Here is a 21,510-nt window from a genome sequence, read left to right as displayed (position 1 = left end):
GAGATAAGTCTGCCAGTTGGTCAGAATTTACTAACTGTAACTGGAACAAAATTTATTAAAAGTAACTCCCAACCTTGTTTTCAACACGTAGAAAAAAACAGACTGAATTCCACTAAACCAAACATCACTGTGACTAAGGTAACTCCCAATCTCGTTAGTAACACGTAAAAAAAGCACAGTCAGACGCCGCTAAATGTTAGTTGCGTTAGCTTATTCACAATAAACTCAAAGTCAAACTTTATGTATTTGTATCGCGCCTTTCATACCAGTTGACAGCACAAAGCGCTTTACATAAACGCAAATAAAATAGTCATAAAATATGAAAATTAATTAAAACAGAAAACAGAAGACAATCACACACAGTTGGCACCACTCCCTCACCAGCTTCCTCCCTCCACCCACCCAGTTCCCCAATATGACCCTGAACAACAATGTAAGAACTGCAGCTTAACCCTTGTGCTATCTTAGATGACCCCACCCTTACATTGACGTGTTCCCCCTACCATGACAAAGGTGGATAAAGGTGGAAAGATTTCATGTAATCAATGGACACCAGTGAGGTTCACAAATCATTGAAGAAAAAAGGTTCAGCGCACTGTCTAGTGGGTCTAGATGACCCAACTCCAAATGTTAAAGTGCCTAGGATAGCACAAGGGTTAAAGAAACAGTCTGGCTCTGTACTGCTGTGCAGAAACGATATCATGGGGATCCATTTATTCCAAGGGCCAGCTCGACAACTGGAGGTCATTGCCACACAGCAGCTCAGGGCCCACTCTATGGCTATTAGACCACAGAGCGGGACCCCAGCCGGCCAAATGAGAACGAGCACCACAGCAACAGCACCCCCTACAGGTGGTGCCGGTAATGCCGAGTAAGAAACAACATCAGAATTTGCAAATTAGTGATAATAATAAAAAAGTTAAATAAAATAAAATAAATAAAAGATAATAGTAGTAATCAAAAATTAAAATAAATGAATAGATTTTAAAAAAGACAGTAGAAATGACGAAATCATAATCTTAAGTATTATGAATGTAATAATAATACAAACAGGTAGTATATTAAAAAAATAATAATAAGTAGAAAAATGATTAAATAATACACAACCAAACATTTTGGCAAAGCTCCGTGTACCTCTCAAAATCACTACATCAGTAAGACATACATAGACATGCATCAGCAAGCACAACCAGATTTAATCCGCATATACGGCACTCCAGATTATAAGGTGCACAATAATTTATTGAAAAAAAAATTAAAACTCTTAAGTGGACCTTAAAGTGTAGAAAAGGCAAAGGTTACATGAGGTCAAGGAAAGCCTGAAGGAAAATAATTCATTGTTTTCCTTGGAAATAAAAATCCCAGTGGGGCTGAATTCTTTTTTTTTTGGTAGATTGCACACTTACTCTGCCAGCTCCTCCAGGCTCCGGTACACATCATCCTCATTCAGAGCTGTGTCCTCAGACGGGAAAGGCCTGCAAACACAGAAAGCACACACACAGTCAGGGACCATCTTACAAAGTGCTTCATCACTACACACACTGCATTGTCCTAGGTGGAAGGATAGAGGGTTGGAAACTTGTTCCATCTGTCAGGTTGTCACTCTTCGCTTTATCACTTCAACAGCAAAACACCAGGATCTGCTCAACAGAGGGACCCCATCAGTCATAAACAACACAGATGAAACACATCAAAACTCTGCTGCTGGCAGATAAGGAGCCTCCGCTTCCACAACAAGTTTTCACAGCAATTCAGAAAGTATGACAGCACTCCTTCAGATGGATGGACAGATGTCGCACAAAGCCCATCAGGGCTCACGTTAACTTTTCAGGCCAATCTTGAGCAAAGACAAATATAAGAAATGACAAAGATTACAGGTGTAATTTTTTTTTTGACAGAATATAACCTTGACTGCTCACAGGAAACAAAGAGTGCAGGTGTAAGACAAACAGAAAACAGCAACAACACAAATAACTGATTTTATGTCAGCTAATCAATCAAAGTGATTCACACTGATCCGCCTCTTGAAAGTTTTATTCCTTCCCATGCTGCACCGACAAATACCACTCCTGGGAAGCAGGGATGCAGAAAAAAAGGATGATGAATCAAATAGTTCGTCAAATTGATTGAATCTATCTCCAATGCTTTTACAGATATTATTTTCTCAAAGCAGTTTTTCAAAAACAGCATTTAGGCCTTAAATTGCAGACTGTGTAAAGTACTTTAATATTTTCTATGCAGCTAATTGTCACAAATTTCACTTTTTCTTTTCTGTATACCAAGTAAAATATAAATGATTTTGAGAGGTAAATAATTTCTGCCGTTTAACACGTAGTATGTTTTAAGAATACAATAGTTTCTTAGTTGATAGAACACTTGAACAGGTCATGTATTCTAAATGAGCACAGACCCTGCCATGATGATGAGCAAAAACAGCTTTTTATAGATCTGCATCTCTGATCCATTTGATACTGACATCAATAAATACTAACAGGAAATACCTCTTGGGATATATTTGCTGTAAAATAAACCCGTATCACAGCATCACAAGCACACACAAAGAGCAAGTCGATCCAATATGTAATGGTGGGATCACTCTTCATAAATATCTCTTTAACTCTGACCCATCCAGATCCAAGACAGGGTGGGGCAGAAAATGGATACACACAAGAAAAAGGGTGGTAGTCATTGACTGTATGAGAGAACTGGACCGAGTGAGTATGACGTCACCTATGTAAAATGGTATATTTCAGGCTCCAACCAAGTGAGGCCAATTCAGTCAGCATTTTTTCGCAATACAGACGTTGTCATGTTTGAACCACAACTCGCCAGTAAGCAGTGATTGGTTAGTCTAATTCATTTATATGGAAACCATTCTCACCAAATGGAATCAAGCCTGTTGGAAGTTTTGAACGGTGGACGTTGAGGGCCAGCGGGCACCACATACTTCTATTGAGGCATCTGATTGGTCAGTTTATAACTAGAATGACTTTATAAAGAACAAAATCTCATATAAAAACTGTATGATTAGCAAGAACATGTTTAAAAAAGGCAGAGGAGCAAAAATGGCTATTCTGGTGAAATCAATTACTGTGTAATAGCTGTTTATTTCTCAATAGAAGTCTATGGGATTTTGGCCTCTTGGTGGCCAGCCGGTACTTTCTATCTGGAAGGCAAAGGTGGAAGAGTCACTCAGTCCAGTTTTCATATACATTCAATGGTGATAGTTCATCACAAAGGTAAACATTAGGGACGGCTACAAAAGGAAAACATCTATTATGTCTCTTGGGGATGGTTGATGAAAATGAAGATTAGATACCAGCAGATGATGATAACTGTTGTATTTTTGGTGGGTGGGGATGGGGGGGGGGGCAGATCGGATATTCTAAATATCACAAGCAGCAACAGGTTTTTTGTATATTATTCAAGTTGCTTAGAGTGGGCAAATGGTCTCCACTAACTAGCTGATTTATGTCAGCAATTAATAAGTAAGAAAGTAAATCTTTATTTCTATAGCACTTTTTTAGAGAGTGACTCACAAAGTGTTTTGCATTGTTAAAAACAAGATAAAAATCAGAGCATGATGCTTTCGGTTCACCATCACCTCAGCAACAGCTAATAAAGTGTAGATGACAGTGGCTTGACACATACTATGTACGTGTCAAGCCACATACTATGTATTTTAAAGGCCACAATAAAAAACGAAGACCCACTCTGAAGAAAATGTTTTTGACACGTTCTTGGTGATTTTAACTTGTGCCATTTTTCTGATGATGGAGAACATAATGTAAAGACTGAGTATTTCTTCATTCAAATTGTTATGGATCAAGAGCACAGGAAAAAAAATATCTGAAAATGTTTTCACCCGCTGTCTGAAATAGATCGTATTTGTGACAGAAAATACTCTGGAAGGGCCACATGCTCTCGGCTCCGCTCCATTGTGATGCATCCCCTTATAGACGAATAAATCCATGTTTTGAGGTGTGAGGGGCTGTAAACTAGCAGGACAGCATGTAAACAGATAGATGACGGAAATTAGGGGCAGGCTTAATCTGCGGCATTGTTCCCGTCCACAAGTGAGAGGTAAATTTTCTAATAAACTACTTCCGCTCTGCAAAAACTATGTAGTAGAAAACAATACAGGTTTTTTGATACAGGCTAAAATTGGAATATTCATAGTTTAAAAACCACTAGGAATGCTTTCAAAATAGATATAAAGAAGATCTATGAATGTATTTTTGTGTAGAAGATATTTTTTTTTATGTTTGATAGTTTGCAGTACAAGATTCTAGCCCAAGCAACTCCCCCCATTTTTTATGTTGTTTTTAATGTTGCGGAGGCTTTTTTATTACAACATTTCTTAATTAATAAAATGTATTGGAGGGCAAATAAATATTTCAGAGTGTAGTGCAGAGAGCGTAACAGCAAAATGGTGAGAAGAAAAAAAAGTAACAACCATCTGTCTGTGTCTTTTAGCTTTGACTTTTTGTCTTGTAGCAGGCGACGCAGACAGTTTAGTGTCACACATGAGCCTTTCAGAACTCCCTTTAAAGTACTTCAGTCTCTTGTCAGCGCTCAGCTTTGAAAGCCTTTGATTGTGAGTAATCCCAAGATGTGATCAAATATCTTTCTTCTTTGCAGTGCAGCCTTCCAGACAGGCCACTGAAGTGGCTGGCTGTCGTTAGGCGAGCGGCAAAAAACCACACTGCTATCGTGCTTTGGACATACATTTAGTGGTGCCTTTTGTGTAAAGCTGTGTGATCTCCAGCAGCATGGTCGAAAGTAAGGTATAGGTCAAACTGCAAGTGTCAGCCTTCAGGTTAATGGATGCTCAGCAACACAGTGAAAGGTCAGCATACAGCCACACACTAGTATTCTGCTGCTTCACTCCTTCCTTTTCAAAGGATTACTTACAAAACCCTGACTCACACTGATTTATGCAAACCTCTCTCACAGTTATGAAATCTCTCCCTTAAGAGTCCAATAAATTGCCAATATCTGATAGACCCCCTCCAATGAAGTGTGTGTTATATTTTAAGTTTTAAATGGGGTCCCGCAGGGCAAAATCTAATTACGCAGTAGTTTGTGAAACAGCAGGCACATATCCATCATGTCTGTGTTGTTTTGCAAAGCCAAGCAGGGTCCAGTGTTGTTGCTTTATTTCCCTTAAATGGGGCAACAAGGTGTCATTAAACTACTCTCATAATTTCATCAGAGCACAGCTGATGAGTCGTTCTGTATAATCCGCTGCTTCATTCATATTGTTCACATCAGACTGTGCAGGAAATGGGAAACAACATAATTTGTTTAGCACAAACCATGTTAAACCTTCGTTACAACTACCCTTATGGGTTTATATGGGCTGCCTGCGGGAAAATATGGGCAAACCTCTATAGGGCCCAGAGTTTACTGGGGCACAATCACAGTTAAAGGGGCACTATCACAATTTATGTGGGCATCCTATGGGCGTCCTGCAGGCACTTATATACAACATTTATGTACTAAGGGTCAGTACTCGCACCTTACTAACCTCTAGAGCAGTGTTTTTCAACCAGTGTGCCGCGGCACACTAGTGTGCCGTGGGAGATGGTCAAGTGTGCCGTGGAAAATTGCCCTCATTAACTGATCTAAAAGCAATTACCATCTCCAGGAAATCAGCTCTTTGTTCATCCAAACAGGTCCTGATAAAACACTGAGTAGTTAGGAATATAAACGATCATAAAATACTTTTTTCGTTGTGTTTATTTGATTCTATTAAAGACATTTTGATAAGAATGACGGTAACGCGAAATAGCTGCAGCTATAACTGTGTAAGGAAAAGTCCCGCAGCTTTTACTGTCTCCACGACTCCACCAATCATTCTTGAAGGCTTAATCACATGTCATCAGTCTGACCAATCAGAAGTGGTTAAAGTCTCCACTTCCTTGTTCCAATTTAGCTCATAACTCAGTCAGTTCCGACAAAAACACCAGCTAAAGCTCGTCTTTAGCGGTGTAACTTTCCACAGAATCCGGTATCAGACCGTGGAACAAGTGAACAAAACCATGAAGCTCAGAGACGCGAGTCTTTCTGCCGTTTTCTCGCAGTTTTCACACTACATCTCCCATGATGCATTGGCTTAAAGGGACAGCGTCTTGAAAACACAACGACATACAGTTTGTATGTAACTTAACTTTTATTACATCTTTTAGAAAAACATCTGCAACTTCCTGCTTTTTCTGCCACAATTATCACAAAAATGCACGTCAGATTGCCGGGGGGGGGGGGCTGTAGATCAAAACAGACTATGAGTTTCTGCTTTTTTTTTTTTTTTTTGGGATGCTGGTGTGCCGCGGGATTTTTGTCAAGGTTAAAGTGTGCCGTGGCTCAAAAAAGGTTGAAAAACACTGCTCTAGAGTGCGATAAAAGGACACCAAACAACAGCATCACCCATACATCATAAGCGTATGGAACTTACATTATACTTACAAATACTTCATGATACACTGATTGTCCTGATACACGCAGGACAATCATACATTCCGTTTTCATGAAGTGAGGTGGTCATATGACCCTCATGGGAACTGCAAGACACACCGGCACCCCCCACAAGATGTAACTGCACCTGTCTACGACCCTCCATGGGCCCGGACAACCCAAAAGCCCATAGCACCAGTACGGGTCAACCTCCTGTACGAGTGAATGTGACTAAGACTTTAGGAGGTTACTAAGGGTCACACGTAAACTTCCTGTTGGAAGTAGATATGGTAAATAAAGTAACTGGAGCCTGGTTAAAAGTCACAGCTTGTTGACTCATTACACAATCAAATAATGATCCATTTACTCTACTATAAAGCAATCTAACACTTTCACTGTGGCTCCCCAAAGGCTGATATTCCCAGATCTGAAGGATCTTCCTAAAACCAAATTGTTACAAGTGGATCAACCCTAACCCTTCATTTTGAAGAAAGAATCCCAGTTTATATCAGGATTTAAATTAGAAACACAATAAAGCACTTCTGCGAGGCAAAGGTAAGAACAAATATATTATTAGAGATTCCAAACCAATTTCTAATGAATTTCCATTGACTGATCCTTGAGGCAATAAATGAATTGGAAAGACTGCATGGAGGGGGTTGGATGATAGCTGCAGCATAAAGGACATGATGCAACATAGTCCAAGCAAAAAAAATTTTGAAGTTAAAATAAACTAAATGCTTTTTTCCTTCATTCAGCTTTTTACTTATTCATTCCTACCTCTGCTTTCTAGATTTTCTGCATTACTGTAACAAGCTTCATCCTGTTTCAGATCGTGTCCACACTCTACAGACAGGCTGGGGTGGGAAGGGACTTGTTGGCACATTGTGTGCTCTACAAAGTGGCAGCAGGCAGGTCCCATTGATCAACTATTGTCAAACAGCAGAACAACAGTAGCCGTGAAAGGTTCAAATGCTCAGCACTGGAAGCCACTTTCCGTCCCAGGACACCGCTTCCTCTCTGCAGTGGTCGATAAATTGCTGGAACTCCTGCTAGTGAGTGCACTTTGCCACTTATTGCACCATGCTTGTCTATAAAGCTGGTCTGCCTGGGGAAGGAAAGTGTAGGAGAGTGATAAATGAGTGTTCTTTTTTTCTTTGCAGGTTTAGGTTCCATTAATAATGTTATGAGTAAAATTAGTCCATGATAGGGCACGCATAAACACAGGGAGAGCAGTGATGTTACTCCCTCAAAGGTAGTATTAAACAGCATGATGAGGTAGGATGAAGACGATGGGTTTCATTAGCTGTAAATAATTGTCAATGTTTACATTATTTAAATATAAATAAAATATCCCAATCTATGTTAAAAAAGTCTATGAGATAATCTACTGTTTAAACCACATGTGTAAAACTCAAGGCCTGGGGCCAAATGTGGCCCTCCATGTTATTTTATGTGGCCCACGAGAGCATAAAAGTTTTTAATTTCTTTAAATAAAATAAAGATTTGGTGTGTATTTATTCATATCTAAGGGGAATCGGACTTGAAATATATGATTGGGCTTAAACACTGTCAATATAACCTAACCTGACAGAATCAAATATCAAAAAGGATTTATGCTAGAGAAACAAGCAAACATATGTTTTCTATGCAACTGTAATTGTCACTTAAAAAAGTTATAATAAATAAATAATGAGTTATTTAACATTAAGGAGTAGTTACATTTATTTTTCGTTACATTTAGTTACATGTATAAGTTATATCTGGCCCTATGAGGACAGTCACTATGCTGATGTGGCCCTCGGTGAAAATAAGTTTGACACCCCTGGTTTAAACAAAAATACTTGTAAATTTTTTTGACAAACTTTATCTGAATTAGATTACTTCCGGTTGGTGTAGTGGTTAGCCCTTTTGCTTCGCTACGGGAAGGCCCTGGTTCTAATCCCAGCAGGGACCTGTCTGTCTCCTTGGGCATGCGTGGTTTTTCTCGATAATGGATCACATTGATTAGGATCAAATTTGTCAAAGTAAAAAAGTATACCAACCATGCATGGAAAATGTATTTAGGGCCCATGGTTAAGGAACCCAGTCTTGTGTTCTAGCAATTTACTTTTTTAAACAAATATCAGGGATTCAAGAGCAAGTGAGGGAAATCCAACCTTTTTAAGATAACATTTCCATTGCAATGCATTTCAAAAGGGATCAACATGTGGCTCGAAACTAGCAGCTATTGCATAAAAAGAGCTTTCAAGACATTACTGGGAAGGGAAGCTGTTGGACCATCTGTGCTTTATTTTCACCTAAGCATGCTTAACAATTAATACGAGAGAATCTGAAAATAAAACAGCCGAGTCATTATCCCAGAACATCTGTAGAAGTGCTTCTCATTTGTTGCCTGTCTCAGTGGTGACTTGAGGTCAACATTTCACACAAGACACAAAGGAGAGGTTGAGGGCGACAGTGGAGGTTTGCTAAGAACAGCAAAGATAAGCAGCAGGAAAGAGGAGAGGCCTGAATAACAGGACAACACATGCTTATATCGTGAAAGAACAGGGGCAAACACAAGGTCAAGTCAGGGGATGAGAAAAAGGAAAAGACAAACTTAAGCTACATCGTTTAGGAAATGACATTTCATTCAACTCTAAAACGGAAAACAGTCAAATTAAACAATTAAACCTCGCGTTTGTCGTCCTTTCTTCAGAGGTGTATTATTAGAATTTAAAAAAAAATGCAAACTAAATTTTTAAGAAGTCCCTAAGACATAGGCCAAAAGTACAATTCCTCTTTGCATTTTTACACATCTGTTCATAGCAGCCCATTTGACGGCTGCACCAGAAAAAAAAAGACTGCCTTTCTTTGAGCTGTTTCTTTTAATACCAGAATTAAATCTTTGCACATCTCACTGCTGATAACAAATGATGTGAAGATGAGCTGACAAAGACGTGGAAGCTGAATAATAGTGCTCTGCTTAGAGTCTGTGATGCCACACTATATTAAATCCAAACTAGCACTTACTACATGACATATTTTCAGATGAATGTGCGGGCATAAACACAAGCAAAACGTGTAATAAATAAAAAAGTCAATATTTAACAGTGTTATAGAAAAAACAATGGGTAAAAACATGAAAAGAGGGTGTAAAAATGAAGCTAGAACGAAAAGAACAAAATGACCTGGATGCACTCAAAAACAAACAAATATGAGTGCCATGCCGGAACAAGAAAGCCCTGATCAGACAGAATAAACGATTATATCTCAATTTCAATACACTGAGGAAAGTTTTGACTGTTTAACTGCTTAACGGATGGCTTAATGTGCTTTCTGTGCTTGGGATTTCAACATCATAAGCAGATTAAAGAGCGGGAAAAGATATTTGAACTGATTTCTAAAAGTCTCCCAACTTGCTCCGCCCTTTTAGTCACAGAATAAGTGTTGGTGAAAAATATAAAGAATGAAAGAGAATAAGCTGAGTTTGTTCTTTGATCAAATCAATTAAAACTATAGAAGAAAAAAAACGGTATAAACAAAGTAAGACGCGGCATTAGGCCTTCGTCACATTACAACAGAGTAATTAACCTGATAAAAAAAATCACATGTTTAACTTTCATAATAACTTTTTCAAAAATCACAAAAGAGAAAAATAATAATAATAAATTATGAGTTTTCTCATGTTTCTAGCTCATTTGTATAATATAACACAGCGATAAACATATTCATTAATAATTACACTCTTTCAGTCCTACAAAGACAAGGTTAAACAAAGCAACCTTTATGTGAAGTACAGGCTGAAAATGGAACCAAAGACATTACCTATGTGCCTATTTTGCACACAGCACTTAAGCAGAGCTTTAAAAGGACCCAGATTCACTGAATGCAACTGATTTATCTTAATTACAGTGTAGGCCTGCACAATATACCGCAAATTTATCGTTATCGCAATATCCAGCTCTGCAATATGCATATCGCAAAAGACGGCGAATATCGCAATAAATCGCAAACCCAAAATGTGTTAAAACAATCTTCTAGCAGCTTGAAGCATTTAACGAATCAAATAAATCCCTTTATGCTTTGACCAATCAGATGGACGCCTTCCCATTGTTGACCAATCAGATGGAGGCCTATTATGTTGACCCTGGTCCTGAAGAGTCTCAACCCTGCCTGTTTTCCAGCTCTCCTTAACCAGCTTGCTGTTGATTGGCTGACTCAAGTGATTTCACATCCTGATTGACTGAACACACCTGATTTTGGTTATCATTATCGAGCAGTCTAGGGAGAATTGGAAAACAGACAGGGTTGAGGCTCTTGAGGACCAGGGTTAGCCATCCTGACGTTTGTCCCCCATGTCGATGAGGGTCATTTGGAGTATAATTTTTAAACTGTTGCAATGAAATGGGAATGATGTTTTTTTTATTTTTCTATTTGTTTATTTACCGCAAATTTATCGTTATTGCAATATTGATCACTAATATCGCATATCGCAAGTTTTCCTCATATCGTGCAGCCCTATTACAGTGATTAGCTTGTTTTTTAAAATGCTAGCTTGAGTCCGTGCATATTTTTGTTATGCAACTGTAGAGATTAGTTGCTTCCTCTTTCTGTAGTTTGTTCTTTCCTTTACAATGACATACTCCCCTGCAAATCCTAAAAGCTTGTGGAAGCAACAAGAGACAGGAAATATTTGAAGGTTGCATTAGACCAATAAGCCCTCAATGAATGCTGGACAGTAAAAAACTAAACCCAAAGAAAACTGACAAGGACCTAAACATGTTTCAAAAAGGACAAGGAAAGGCACGCTGTTGCTGGTAGTTCATAGACCCTCCAGTTTGCTGATTTCTATGTTTACTTCTAAACTGTTGTTTCCTAAATGCTTTACAGTGAGGAGGATAGTGAAGAGTTGATAAACCTTAAAGACCCAATCGTGTTTTCGGTGTTTTAACATGTTCTTGTGGCATTTTTCTGATGATAGAGGACATATATAAAGAAATATACATAAAGATATTAAGAAACATATAAAGAAAATTAGACTCCTAATTGCATTCCAAAAATGCCTTTTCAAAAAGAGCTTATTTGTGACGCAGAAATTACAATGGGAGAGCCACAATCTCCCTGATTCACTGCGCTCTGTAACGAGAGGGGAAGGGAGGCTGGTTTGGGCCTTGCAAACAGCTCAGAAGCAAATTTCTAATGAAATACTGGCGCTCTGCAGAAACTATTTTCTACAAAATGAAACAGGTTTTTGGATTTTGGCTGAGACAACATACGGTAATACTAATTACTAGAACACTGGGAATGCTTTGAAAATAGATCAGAAGATAATCAGAGTGGAAATTCTTCAGTGCATCTACTGTCTCTATCAGACATGTCTACTTTTCAGAGACTAAAGTTAAGAAAGCAATTTTAAAATGCTGCAAAAAAAGGGCAGATCAATAAATATGTTGAAAACACCAAACGTTGTATTGACTTTACCAAGAATAGCCTTAGAGCCTTTCTACTTAGCTGTCCCCTATAGCAGATATGGTTGAATTCCCGTTAATTAGACCAACATTGAGCTTTTGTTCAGATCCAGAATCAAAAATGACTTGTCAATAAAGACAACTCTTATTCATCATTTGTTGCCTACGGCTTTTACAGTCAGTGCTGCTTTATAGCACTTATAATGCAGCACTTATAACACTCATACAGTGGGTTGAGTCATTTTTTTGTTTGTTTCGCTATTTTATTGGTCATTATTAATGGAACATTTTGTTTTATCCAAAAACAGATTTTTTTTAGTACGAATGTATGACACTTAACAGAAAAATGCAATGACAGAAGGCTTTTGCATTTACTTTACAGTCTGTTTTCATTCACTCAAGTGTCACCAGGTCGCTCTAATACCTAAGCACAGCGAGACATACTAGAACACATCTTCAAAACATCTTTTAACTAGAATCTTTTTCATACAACTATTTTCTATGTTCAAAAATTCTGTGTTCTGAACTTGTTTCATCTCATCTGTGTTGAGAAACAGAAACCAGAGCAATCTTACAGAACCTGTCTAGAGGCAACTTCAAATTTGGGGTCTATTCAGACTAGGAAAACCGTTTGGTCTGGACTTAATTTGGTCCGGATAGAGTCCTGAACCTTGCGTTTGGTCTTTATTCTGACTGCTGTTAAGGGGTCTTTCCTGTTCCAGACTAAAGCTTGTAAACATAACCATGTGACTAAAGATCTATTCACTAATTGTCAGGAATTACGAGGGCGGGGCAAAGCAACTAGAGGCAGAAATTATGGAAGTCCTGCGCTTTCTGTTCTTTCAAACTTTATATTTCACTCACAAGTCTTGAACGTCTGTAAGAAGGTCAGGCTCAAAACGTTTTACTCGCTTTTTTGGTCCGGCATAGACATCCTGCAGGGCGGTTACTGGCAAGAAGAACAGCTAAGAAGGCACGCTGATCAGTGTTTGACATATAGATTGTCAGGAAAACAGTGAGAAGCAATGTGGATCATGTTCAAAATAGTTTTAATGAGTCTGAATTCATCCGAACACACTGCATTATTCTAAGAGAATTCGTAAGGAACCACAAAGTAGCTTTAATGGATGACGACACAGCAACATCTATCGGGCACGTGTCGCGTAACGAGACACAGAAAAGCATGCAAGAAGCGTTTTCAGCTGTGTTACAATAAACGTTCTAACAAGTAAACAGTTGAACCCTTTCTCTGTTTGACAAAACGACAATCGTTGCATTATATTTGTCTGCTGCTCATTTGTCGCTACATTCCTACTCTGTTTATGTCGGCTGCGATGAATGTTTTGGTTCAGTTGTTCCGCTCCAAGAACGGATTGTATTCAGAATGAAGAATCTCAGAGCGAACCATAGCTCAGTCCAGTTGGAAATAAACCGAGAGGAAGTCAAAAGATGGGTCAAAGAGCGTTTCCTGGTCCCGGACCAGGGTCCACTTGGATGAATTCAGACGGAAAATTTGCTCCCGATTATTGAGGAAAACCAACTCTAATTCACTTACGGCAAACCAAATGTGTTCAGTCTGAATAGACCCTTAGTCCACACTCATTTTAATCTGGCAGTATTTCAACTAGATCTTGTATGAATTGAAAATAAATATACAGATTAAGAAAGTTACATAAAGCCAGTTAAATGCTTAGACCTAAGGTCCTAACTTCCCTGATAAAATGAGCATTTATCTCACACTAAAACGGTCAGCAAGGACATGCAGCTTTAAAGCCAGCAGTCAGCACGTTCGGTTGTCTTTATTAATGACAGGGGATCCACTCCTCTTCTTTTTTCTTTCTTTTCATTTCCTGGTAGGACTCCTAATGGGAGTCCTCCATCAACGTATTACTTAGAGGATAAAATGACTTTTTATGTGCTGCCTCTGAGCTACCAAGCTGCAAGCAGATTGAGAAAATGAAGAGAGATCAGAGGGCCGTTCCAGCCCTGATAAAGAAGTGTGAAGGTTTTTCTCATGCGAGCCTTTTTGTGAAAAATGACCACCCCTTCTGAGCCAAAATGATGCAGAACTGCTTTGAGTGACAGCGGGAAATCTGTCATTGACAACTTCACTCTGAAAGATAATGTTTGCTAAAAGCTGCAAGTAATTGACTTTCAAATGAGCATCTAATGTTAATAGCATCATCAATTTCCATCCAAACAGATCCAAAGGGAACAAATGGACTGAACAGTTCCACCAGAACAGCCTGTTTCACTTATATCACAGCTCAAAAAAACGACTTTTCTAAAATAGTTAAGTGTTGTGTTAAAATCCTACCTGATGCCTTTGTTTTGGGAAATGCTGTGATGGGAGATCCTCGACAAAGCAGAAATCACCTGTAATGAAAGAAACAAACACATTTAGCAAAAAGTTTAAATCTACTTTAGTATTGGCACTACTGCTGACTACCTAAAGGATTTGGGGACGAGGGAAATGTGTCAAGTACATTGTGTTAGTAAGTAATTCTGTGATCATACGTTGTCTGGATCTTTGCACCAGTCCATTAGTGCATACAAGACATTTAGCTCACTCCTCCTTTGCATTGATGTCAACATGATTCATTTTAAACCGTAATGCACAGAACGATATCATCTCTTCTTATTGATTTACTGGAGCCCTGCAACGGATTGGTGACCTGCACTGGGTGTGGTCCACCTTCACACAACAGTGGCTGGAACATGCTCTAGCAACCCTATGACCCCAAAAAGAGTTTAAGATGGTGTGGAAAATGGATAGATGGATGGATGACCAGTTGGAGGGATGGATGGACAAACGGACAGACGAACAGATATGGATGGATTGAGGAACATATTGATGGATTGTTGACTTCACACTTAAAGCTTTAGTCACATGTAAGTGTACAGTGAAGTATTTGTACATTGCACACACTTATGACGTACATGTGTCTTACAGTGTCCTTACGCCACACAGTCATTAGTGAGGTGTGCACGCTGGCTCCTTGCTGAGCGGACAGGGTGTGCCGGTGAAACTAAGTGCCCATACACACCTGTAGGTTGCCCACACAAATTACCCTCTGATTGTCTAATTTCCTTATTTCTAACAGCCAGGAGTGACCACTCATGAGGGTAGCTGTGACCAAGGCACAAGTTAACTGCTTTACGGTTCACTTGAATGTTGATCTACACAAAAGTTTGGAAGAGCTTTCCAATAACAGTGCAGACTTTTGACAAAATTTTGTCTGAACCAAACAGGCCACATTTATTAAAGCCTTTCCATGTGTTGGAAGTTCCATGGTGAGGAAAAATGAACATTTCTATGATTCCTTCTTTTGCATATTCAGCTGCACATAGTGGTCTGTTTTTGCCCCACCCAAACAATAACAATAATGACATTTAAAGACATTGATGCTACAATTTTGGATCAGTGAAAGACTGTTACTTTAGATTTTACATATCCTTTGCATTTGTCAAAGCTGGATTTTATATTTTTATCTATCTGCCTGTCAGCCAGGACCCTCATCTTTAGCACCATTCGCTTGTCTGTATTTCATAAAGATAAAGCAAAACTTTCAAAGAAAAGTGTCATGGTGAGCAATAGTCAAGGCCACTACGTTCCAAAACGGTTCCCTTTGGAGATTGACTGAGTCTTTTTGTTGTAGATTTCTGAAGATGGCATTCTGGCATAGCGTTTTAAGTAGACAAAGTAATCACCGTGCCCTAAACACAAACCATTTCTCTTTCGCCTCATTAACCACTCCTGGCTGTATTTGGGGTTGTGTCACCGTGGCAATGCCAGATGTCTCCCTGGAAGGGAGGGGGGTGGGGGTTATCTGAACCCTCTTCCTATGGCAGGTGTGCTGTCTAAGCCTCTCATCAAACTCTCTCTGACAGCCATGTTTTAGTAGTATTTATCATTCAAGCTGAACCTGTGCTAATGCCTCTCATGATAACAAAAACAGCTATTTAAGAGGATGAAGCCCTTTCCTCAAGTGCTGTTGACCAGCACCTTTCTCTATACCCATTTAAGGTGTTAACACATAGAAGTCCACATGCATCACATATATTTAAATCCTTCCTTTGTAAAAGCATGATTAACAATCACATCTCATGTTAAATGCATGAATTATGTTGATTGGGTTCACTATAGAGCTGCTCACTTCCTCCTGACATTTTCTGACTGTTGATATGACTCAAAAAGAAAAAGAAAAACAACCCACAGAGGAGTAGAGTGCAAGTCCAGCTTAGCACTTTTATCCAGCCAATAGTCATTGTGTTTAAGAAGTCAAAGCGGTTAAATCCATTCTGATGTTTGGTGGCAATCTGCCCACTTTTCCATGCTGCCATGCTGCCGGGAATAATAATGTACAACACAGAGCCATTATTCCTGCTAATATATTTCACATTATTTACATTTTGTGTCTATATTACCTTCACAGAATTTAAATAAAGCATTAAAAACAATGACTGTTTAAAAAAAACATAAAATGCAAATGAAGTTGTGAGTTTAATTTGTTTTTTAGGAGCAATTAATATTTAATGGTGCCCTGTGTGATCAGCTGCGGCGCGCCCAGCCCCTTCAGCCCTGGACAGCACGGCTGAGCTGCTGGCTCTTGGCAACACAGGCCGCAGTAAGACAGACGCCTGCAGAGACGGTCAAAAGTGTGCCAGCCCTGTGGGTGTTAATCTGACTTTCACACGTTAATGAGTAAAGACTATTAATATTGAGTTTCCTCCATTGCTGTCATTTTTTTTAGTTCACACTACTGTCACTTTAAATTATGTGAAAATATGTATTCATAGTAACATTACAGGCTGGGTTTAGAACAAATATGGGTTTTGCTGAAAATTCTCATTCAAAATGTTGTTTTTTCTTACAGAAAATAAAAAGACATTATAAATACAACTTTGAACCTCTGGGTTAATTAAAAGCATAATTTGATTATAAAGAGTCTTCCAGTTAGGTATTGTGCAGATTTTAAAAGACTTTTAAAACATAATTCTGTGTAGCTCATGACAATCCTCTTTTCTTTTAGTTGTCGCTCAAAGGAGGCTCATTATGCCTTTTTTTTAACTCACTGTTTTCCTTATTTTCTGAACTGCTTGCACCTACCTCCCCATGTCCTGAACTGATTCTTTGATGCAGTTAGAGCCTCTGGATCTCTACATATTATTCTTTTCTCTCTCATCTCTTTCTCTCAAGAGACTCCTAACTCAAGGCCAGTCAAGAAAAAAGCCTTTCTAACCCTATTAGGAATATAAAAAAGACAAGTGAGACAGTGGGGTGATAACCTCCTGCAGCCCCAAACCAATGTCTTACTTTAATCACTACCCCACACCTCCTGGCCCCTCCTCACCCATCATTGACCTGCTTCCCTGTCAGTCAGAAGGACACATAATGGCTGATCTTTTCCATTTATAAAGATATGTCACTTTTGTAATCCGGAGGTTGAACAATGAGTTGTGTGTATGCAATAACTGAAAGCTAAACACCTACAAATGCCTGACACCCTTCCACTGGCGACATGCAGCCCCTGTCCCAGCTGGGCACCAAGTCTCACCACATGTTTCCAGCCTGCAGCGGATATAAAAGCCCATAAGGACCTGGTATCCCCTGGCAACCAGGGTTGGCCTGATTATGCATTTTCATAAATTACCAGTCATCAAAACAGAAGTGCAGCCATATGCTGTTGACAGCAGAAGGGTGTGGCTGCGACCGGATTAGGATCTGAAAACATGCACATTAGGTCAATCCATCACAGAGCACAACCTAATGTCAATTCTGTTTAAAAATGATGCAGTCATGACATGTTTACAGCTTGTGCTGCAAATCAATGCATTTACTGGAAATCTTCCAACAAAAGTAAGACTAATAGGAAATGTGCCCCATTATTCCTTAGCTTTTCTCAATTTCTTGCCTGTGTTTCATGTTTAACAGTAAATTCCCTTACGTCCTAATATATGTATGAAGTATTTATTCTTTTATGGCAGGTGTTAATCCCAGAAAGGAAAGCAAGCAGCAATAAGGAACTGAGTTGGAGAGGTGGATAGGGATCTCTGAGTTTAGTATAACGAATGGAGAGGTGTAAGGGCACGTACGACAGCATCGCCTATATGTCATTACTGCGTTTAACTTACATTATCCTTACATATACTTCATGACACAACTGTATGTTCCCTTTTCATGAAGTCCCTTGGGGTGCCTGCACGAGACTCAAGGAAACTGCAAGACACAGGATGCAGCTGCCTGCTACTGTCTACAACCATCCACGGGCCTGAACAACCCAAAAATCTGCAGCCCCCAACTGCAACAGTGATCAGTAAAAAAAACAAAAAAGGTTGTGATTAAATAATATTCATTGTGATCAATTCAAATGCGATAAATGATTTAAAGTAAAATATACACTGTAATTTTTGTTCCGTTTAAGAACAGATCTTTGGCTACTTCTGACCTTCTGTTAGCCCTTACAGTATCAGTTGAGACGTGACCGGGATTTCACTTGATGATGTGACTTTATGATAAAAATAAAAACAGTGAAATGACATTATAACTAAGTTGGCTTTTTGAATAACATTCAGAAAGTCGAGGCTGTTCTAAGAAATCTTTAAAGGATCTCTGATGAGTTTGAATGAAAGTATAAAGAGGCAAAAGAACTTTCAATATCCTGGATAGAAGCAAAGGATAAATAGAAAATCCAACCAAATCTCATGGATTGCATTTTATGTCCTCGAACAATGAACACTGCAAAAAACCTCATGAAACAAATTGCCGGATCCTATCAAGAGCTGGGCCTGCTCAAATCCGGATTGCAGTCAGATTGGCACCTGCTACACAGCAATAAATCCCCTTAAAAGCAGACCTTCCAGCTGCTTGATTACAGGGGATTTCGCTGCATATGTGCAGGCAAGGAAAGCCTGCAGCGTCGCGTAGAAGATTGCTGCTGACCTGAAGACCTTTTTGCTCTATCTGCCACACTCTACAGCTGTAAGCCAACATGAGACATTTATCACACAATTTATCTGGAGTTCTGCTTACATCAATGATCAAAAGTGTGCATTAGCAGGACATAATGCAGTTTTGGCGGAGAGCTCTTAAGCCTCTGTTCAATGCATTTCCTGCAAGCATCGACACAGTATTGACATGGATATGTAGCAAAAGATCAATTTTAGAGCTTATTTAGCTTTAGGACCTTGAGCATTGATTTGATCTGAACCTGTGCTGCTTGAAGGAAAAGAGCAACAGTGGGTAACGCGCAGATTGTCCTCCATAGATCGCTTCTGCCTAGTCACACCTTTCTTTGTGCTATGACCCCGACATGTCTCATTTAAGGATGAACCACCAAATACGGACTCGTCCGCTGATAGCATTAAAACATTGTCATGCTAGAGAATGTGTGATTGTAGAAAACCACCAGCCTGTCATTTTTCACTGTATCTTTATCGCTAAAGATTAACTTTTGAGGATAGAGACTGTCAGTCGGTGTTGTTTGTACCCCCTCCCACCTTGTGTCAAACACACCTTGTAGAAAGGGGGGATCAAGGGCGAACCTACTCAGCTCAGCACCAACAGCAACGCCCAAGTAGAGGAGATTTTGGAAACAGAGGCTTCAGATAAACATGAAGTTTGGTTTTTGGTTGTGGGATTTTGGTTAAAAACTTCATAATCATATTCAAACCACCACAGGGAACGTTTTTATAAAAGAAAAATGACCTTCATGAAGGGCCTTTAAAGTCTGAACCAAACAAGCAAAAAAACGTGTGCGTGGGATTTCTCTAGTGTTTTCTCTGGTTTTCATCAGTGGTTCTGGGTTAGAAACTGCCCAGCAGCGGGCTTTCTTAGTGTCTTTAAGATAAAAGAGACACTAAGTTGAGCCTTGTAATTCGAGCTTCAATGAAAAAATGCTAAGAGGCACTTTTGTGCAGTGAAGCAAATTGTGTCAATTAGAACAGAGTCACAGGATCAGAAAAATGTTTTTAACTTCTCTTTACATCGCTGAGGAAACCATGAATTTTGGAGAAGAGATTAAGCCCAACTGGCTGAAACTAAGTGATTACCAAGTAAAAAATAAAAATAGTAAATCACCCGTTTTTAGCAAGTATGTTCAGCATTTTAAAAACAATTTTATGTGTACCGTATCTTTCAGAGTATAGGTCACGCTTCTATGCATAGATTGGGCAGGAGTGTGAGTTATATACCCTGGTGCGGCTTGTTTAAAAAAATAAATAGCAACAACCGCTAGAGGGGACTTTAGGTGCACATCGGTATTTGTTATTGCTGCTTCATTCATTCATTGCTTCTCTCTGATTGGTGTGCAGAGCTCAAAGTGACACGGGCGATGAAGAATTCAACAAATTTAGTGATTGGAAGTGATAAGAAGAATTTTGTTGACTTGTTAGCATATTTTTATGCTAAGGTTATCTGAATAATTGTGTATATGTTGTGCCAATATACTAGATTCCTCCTATGTTCAATAAAGCTAAATAAGCATCAGTGTCTTAAGGTAGTGAAGCATGAATATATTTTCATTCTATTATTGTGATCTATCCTGTTATAATGTTCCTTTAAGATGAAAGGTCCATTCTTGGTCTCGTATTTTTGTTAAATATATTTCTCCAAAAAGTGAGATTTTTTTTCTTTCTTTATTATGCTTTTTTTTTGCTCCTGAGAATTATACTCCAGAGCGACTTATAAAACAAAAAAGGCAGTAACTTTTTCTGTTGTCTTTTATTACTGATACACAGATCAAGAACACAGGTTAATGCACCAACACATACAAGTAAAGATAAAAAAGGTGGCTAAATTTATATTCCACGAATGTAAAAATGTATTCCACAACAATGACAGAACTGGGCAAACATGTGGCCTCTAAACTGACTGAGTTTCTTAAGAGTAAACAACACGTTTTAAAAAATTATTCTAAAAGACGCTGCTGCATACTGAACAACATGTTCCGGTTAATCCGCCCCTCAGTGTACATAAGAGATGATCCATGGCTCAAAGCTGCTGAAGGCGTGTGGTGACACAAGGGTTTAGGGCTTTGGAGCAGGTCGCGGTGATAAGAAGAAGCTGGAGATCCTGGGTAGGAAATGGCATTTCCCATGTTGGGATGGGGCTGGGCAGACGAGGCTAATGCCTCCACACAGCCCCTTATCACACACCAGCACCTGAGTCCACATGTACGTGCACATATGTTTGTGTGTTCAAGCATGCGACGGACCACTGCATGGCCGGGTGGCACCGCATCCTGAGAGTGGGATTAGACCATCGTGTAATCCAGCTAGCCTGTGGGAGGAAGGTCCCACCCCTCTGCTAGATGAGATAAGTAAGTGGGGGAGTTCAGAGTGTTTGGAGGGAGATTTAACAAACCAAGATTTCTTGCTCTCTTCCATTGAAATGTACAAGTCTTTAAGTCATGCATCACTGCCCATCTAAATAAGAGGAGTTTTCTGACATGACTTTTAAAACAGTGTTTCCAGGCCCACATCACATCCCCCTCAACTTACTTTCTGCTACATCGGTTATATTCAATTTACTAATAGGGTGCCTATTGGGGAGCCGGTTTAGCTCGTGCTGGTTTGCGGCGCCTTCCATCCGTGAAACCAG

At 39.2% G+C, this 21,510-nt stretch overlaps 1 protein-coding gene across 8 annotated transcripts in view; it reads right to left on the bottom strand.

Annotated features, from left to right (window-relative positions):
• Positions 1–21,510, bottom strand: part of vav2 (vav guanine nucleotide exchange factor 2) — a 254,659-nt gene that overhangs the window by 53,069 nt on the left and 180,080 nt on the right. For all 8 annotated transcript variants that reach the window (XM_011481992.3, XM_020707823.2, XM_011481994.3 and 5 more), the window contains exons 3-4: positions 14,227–14,285; positions 1,407–1,475 (exon numbers count right to left, since the gene is read on the bottom strand). In XM_011481992.3, the coding sequence (XP_011480294.1) occupies positions 1,407–1,475; positions 14,227–14,285 (128 nt within the window). The remainder of the gene's footprint in view (positions 1–1,406; positions 1,476–14,226; positions 14,286–21,510) is intronic.

Source organism: Oryzias latipes, chromosome 12, assembly GCF_002234675.1.
Source record: "Oryzias latipes chromosome 12, ASM223467v1".
Classification (NCBI taxonomy): Eukaryota; Metazoa; Chordata; class Actinopteri; order Beloniformes; family Adrianichthyidae; genus Oryzias; species Oryzias latipes.
Note: the sequence above shows the minus strand (reverse complement) of the source record. Positions and strands in the feature narration are given on the sequence as shown.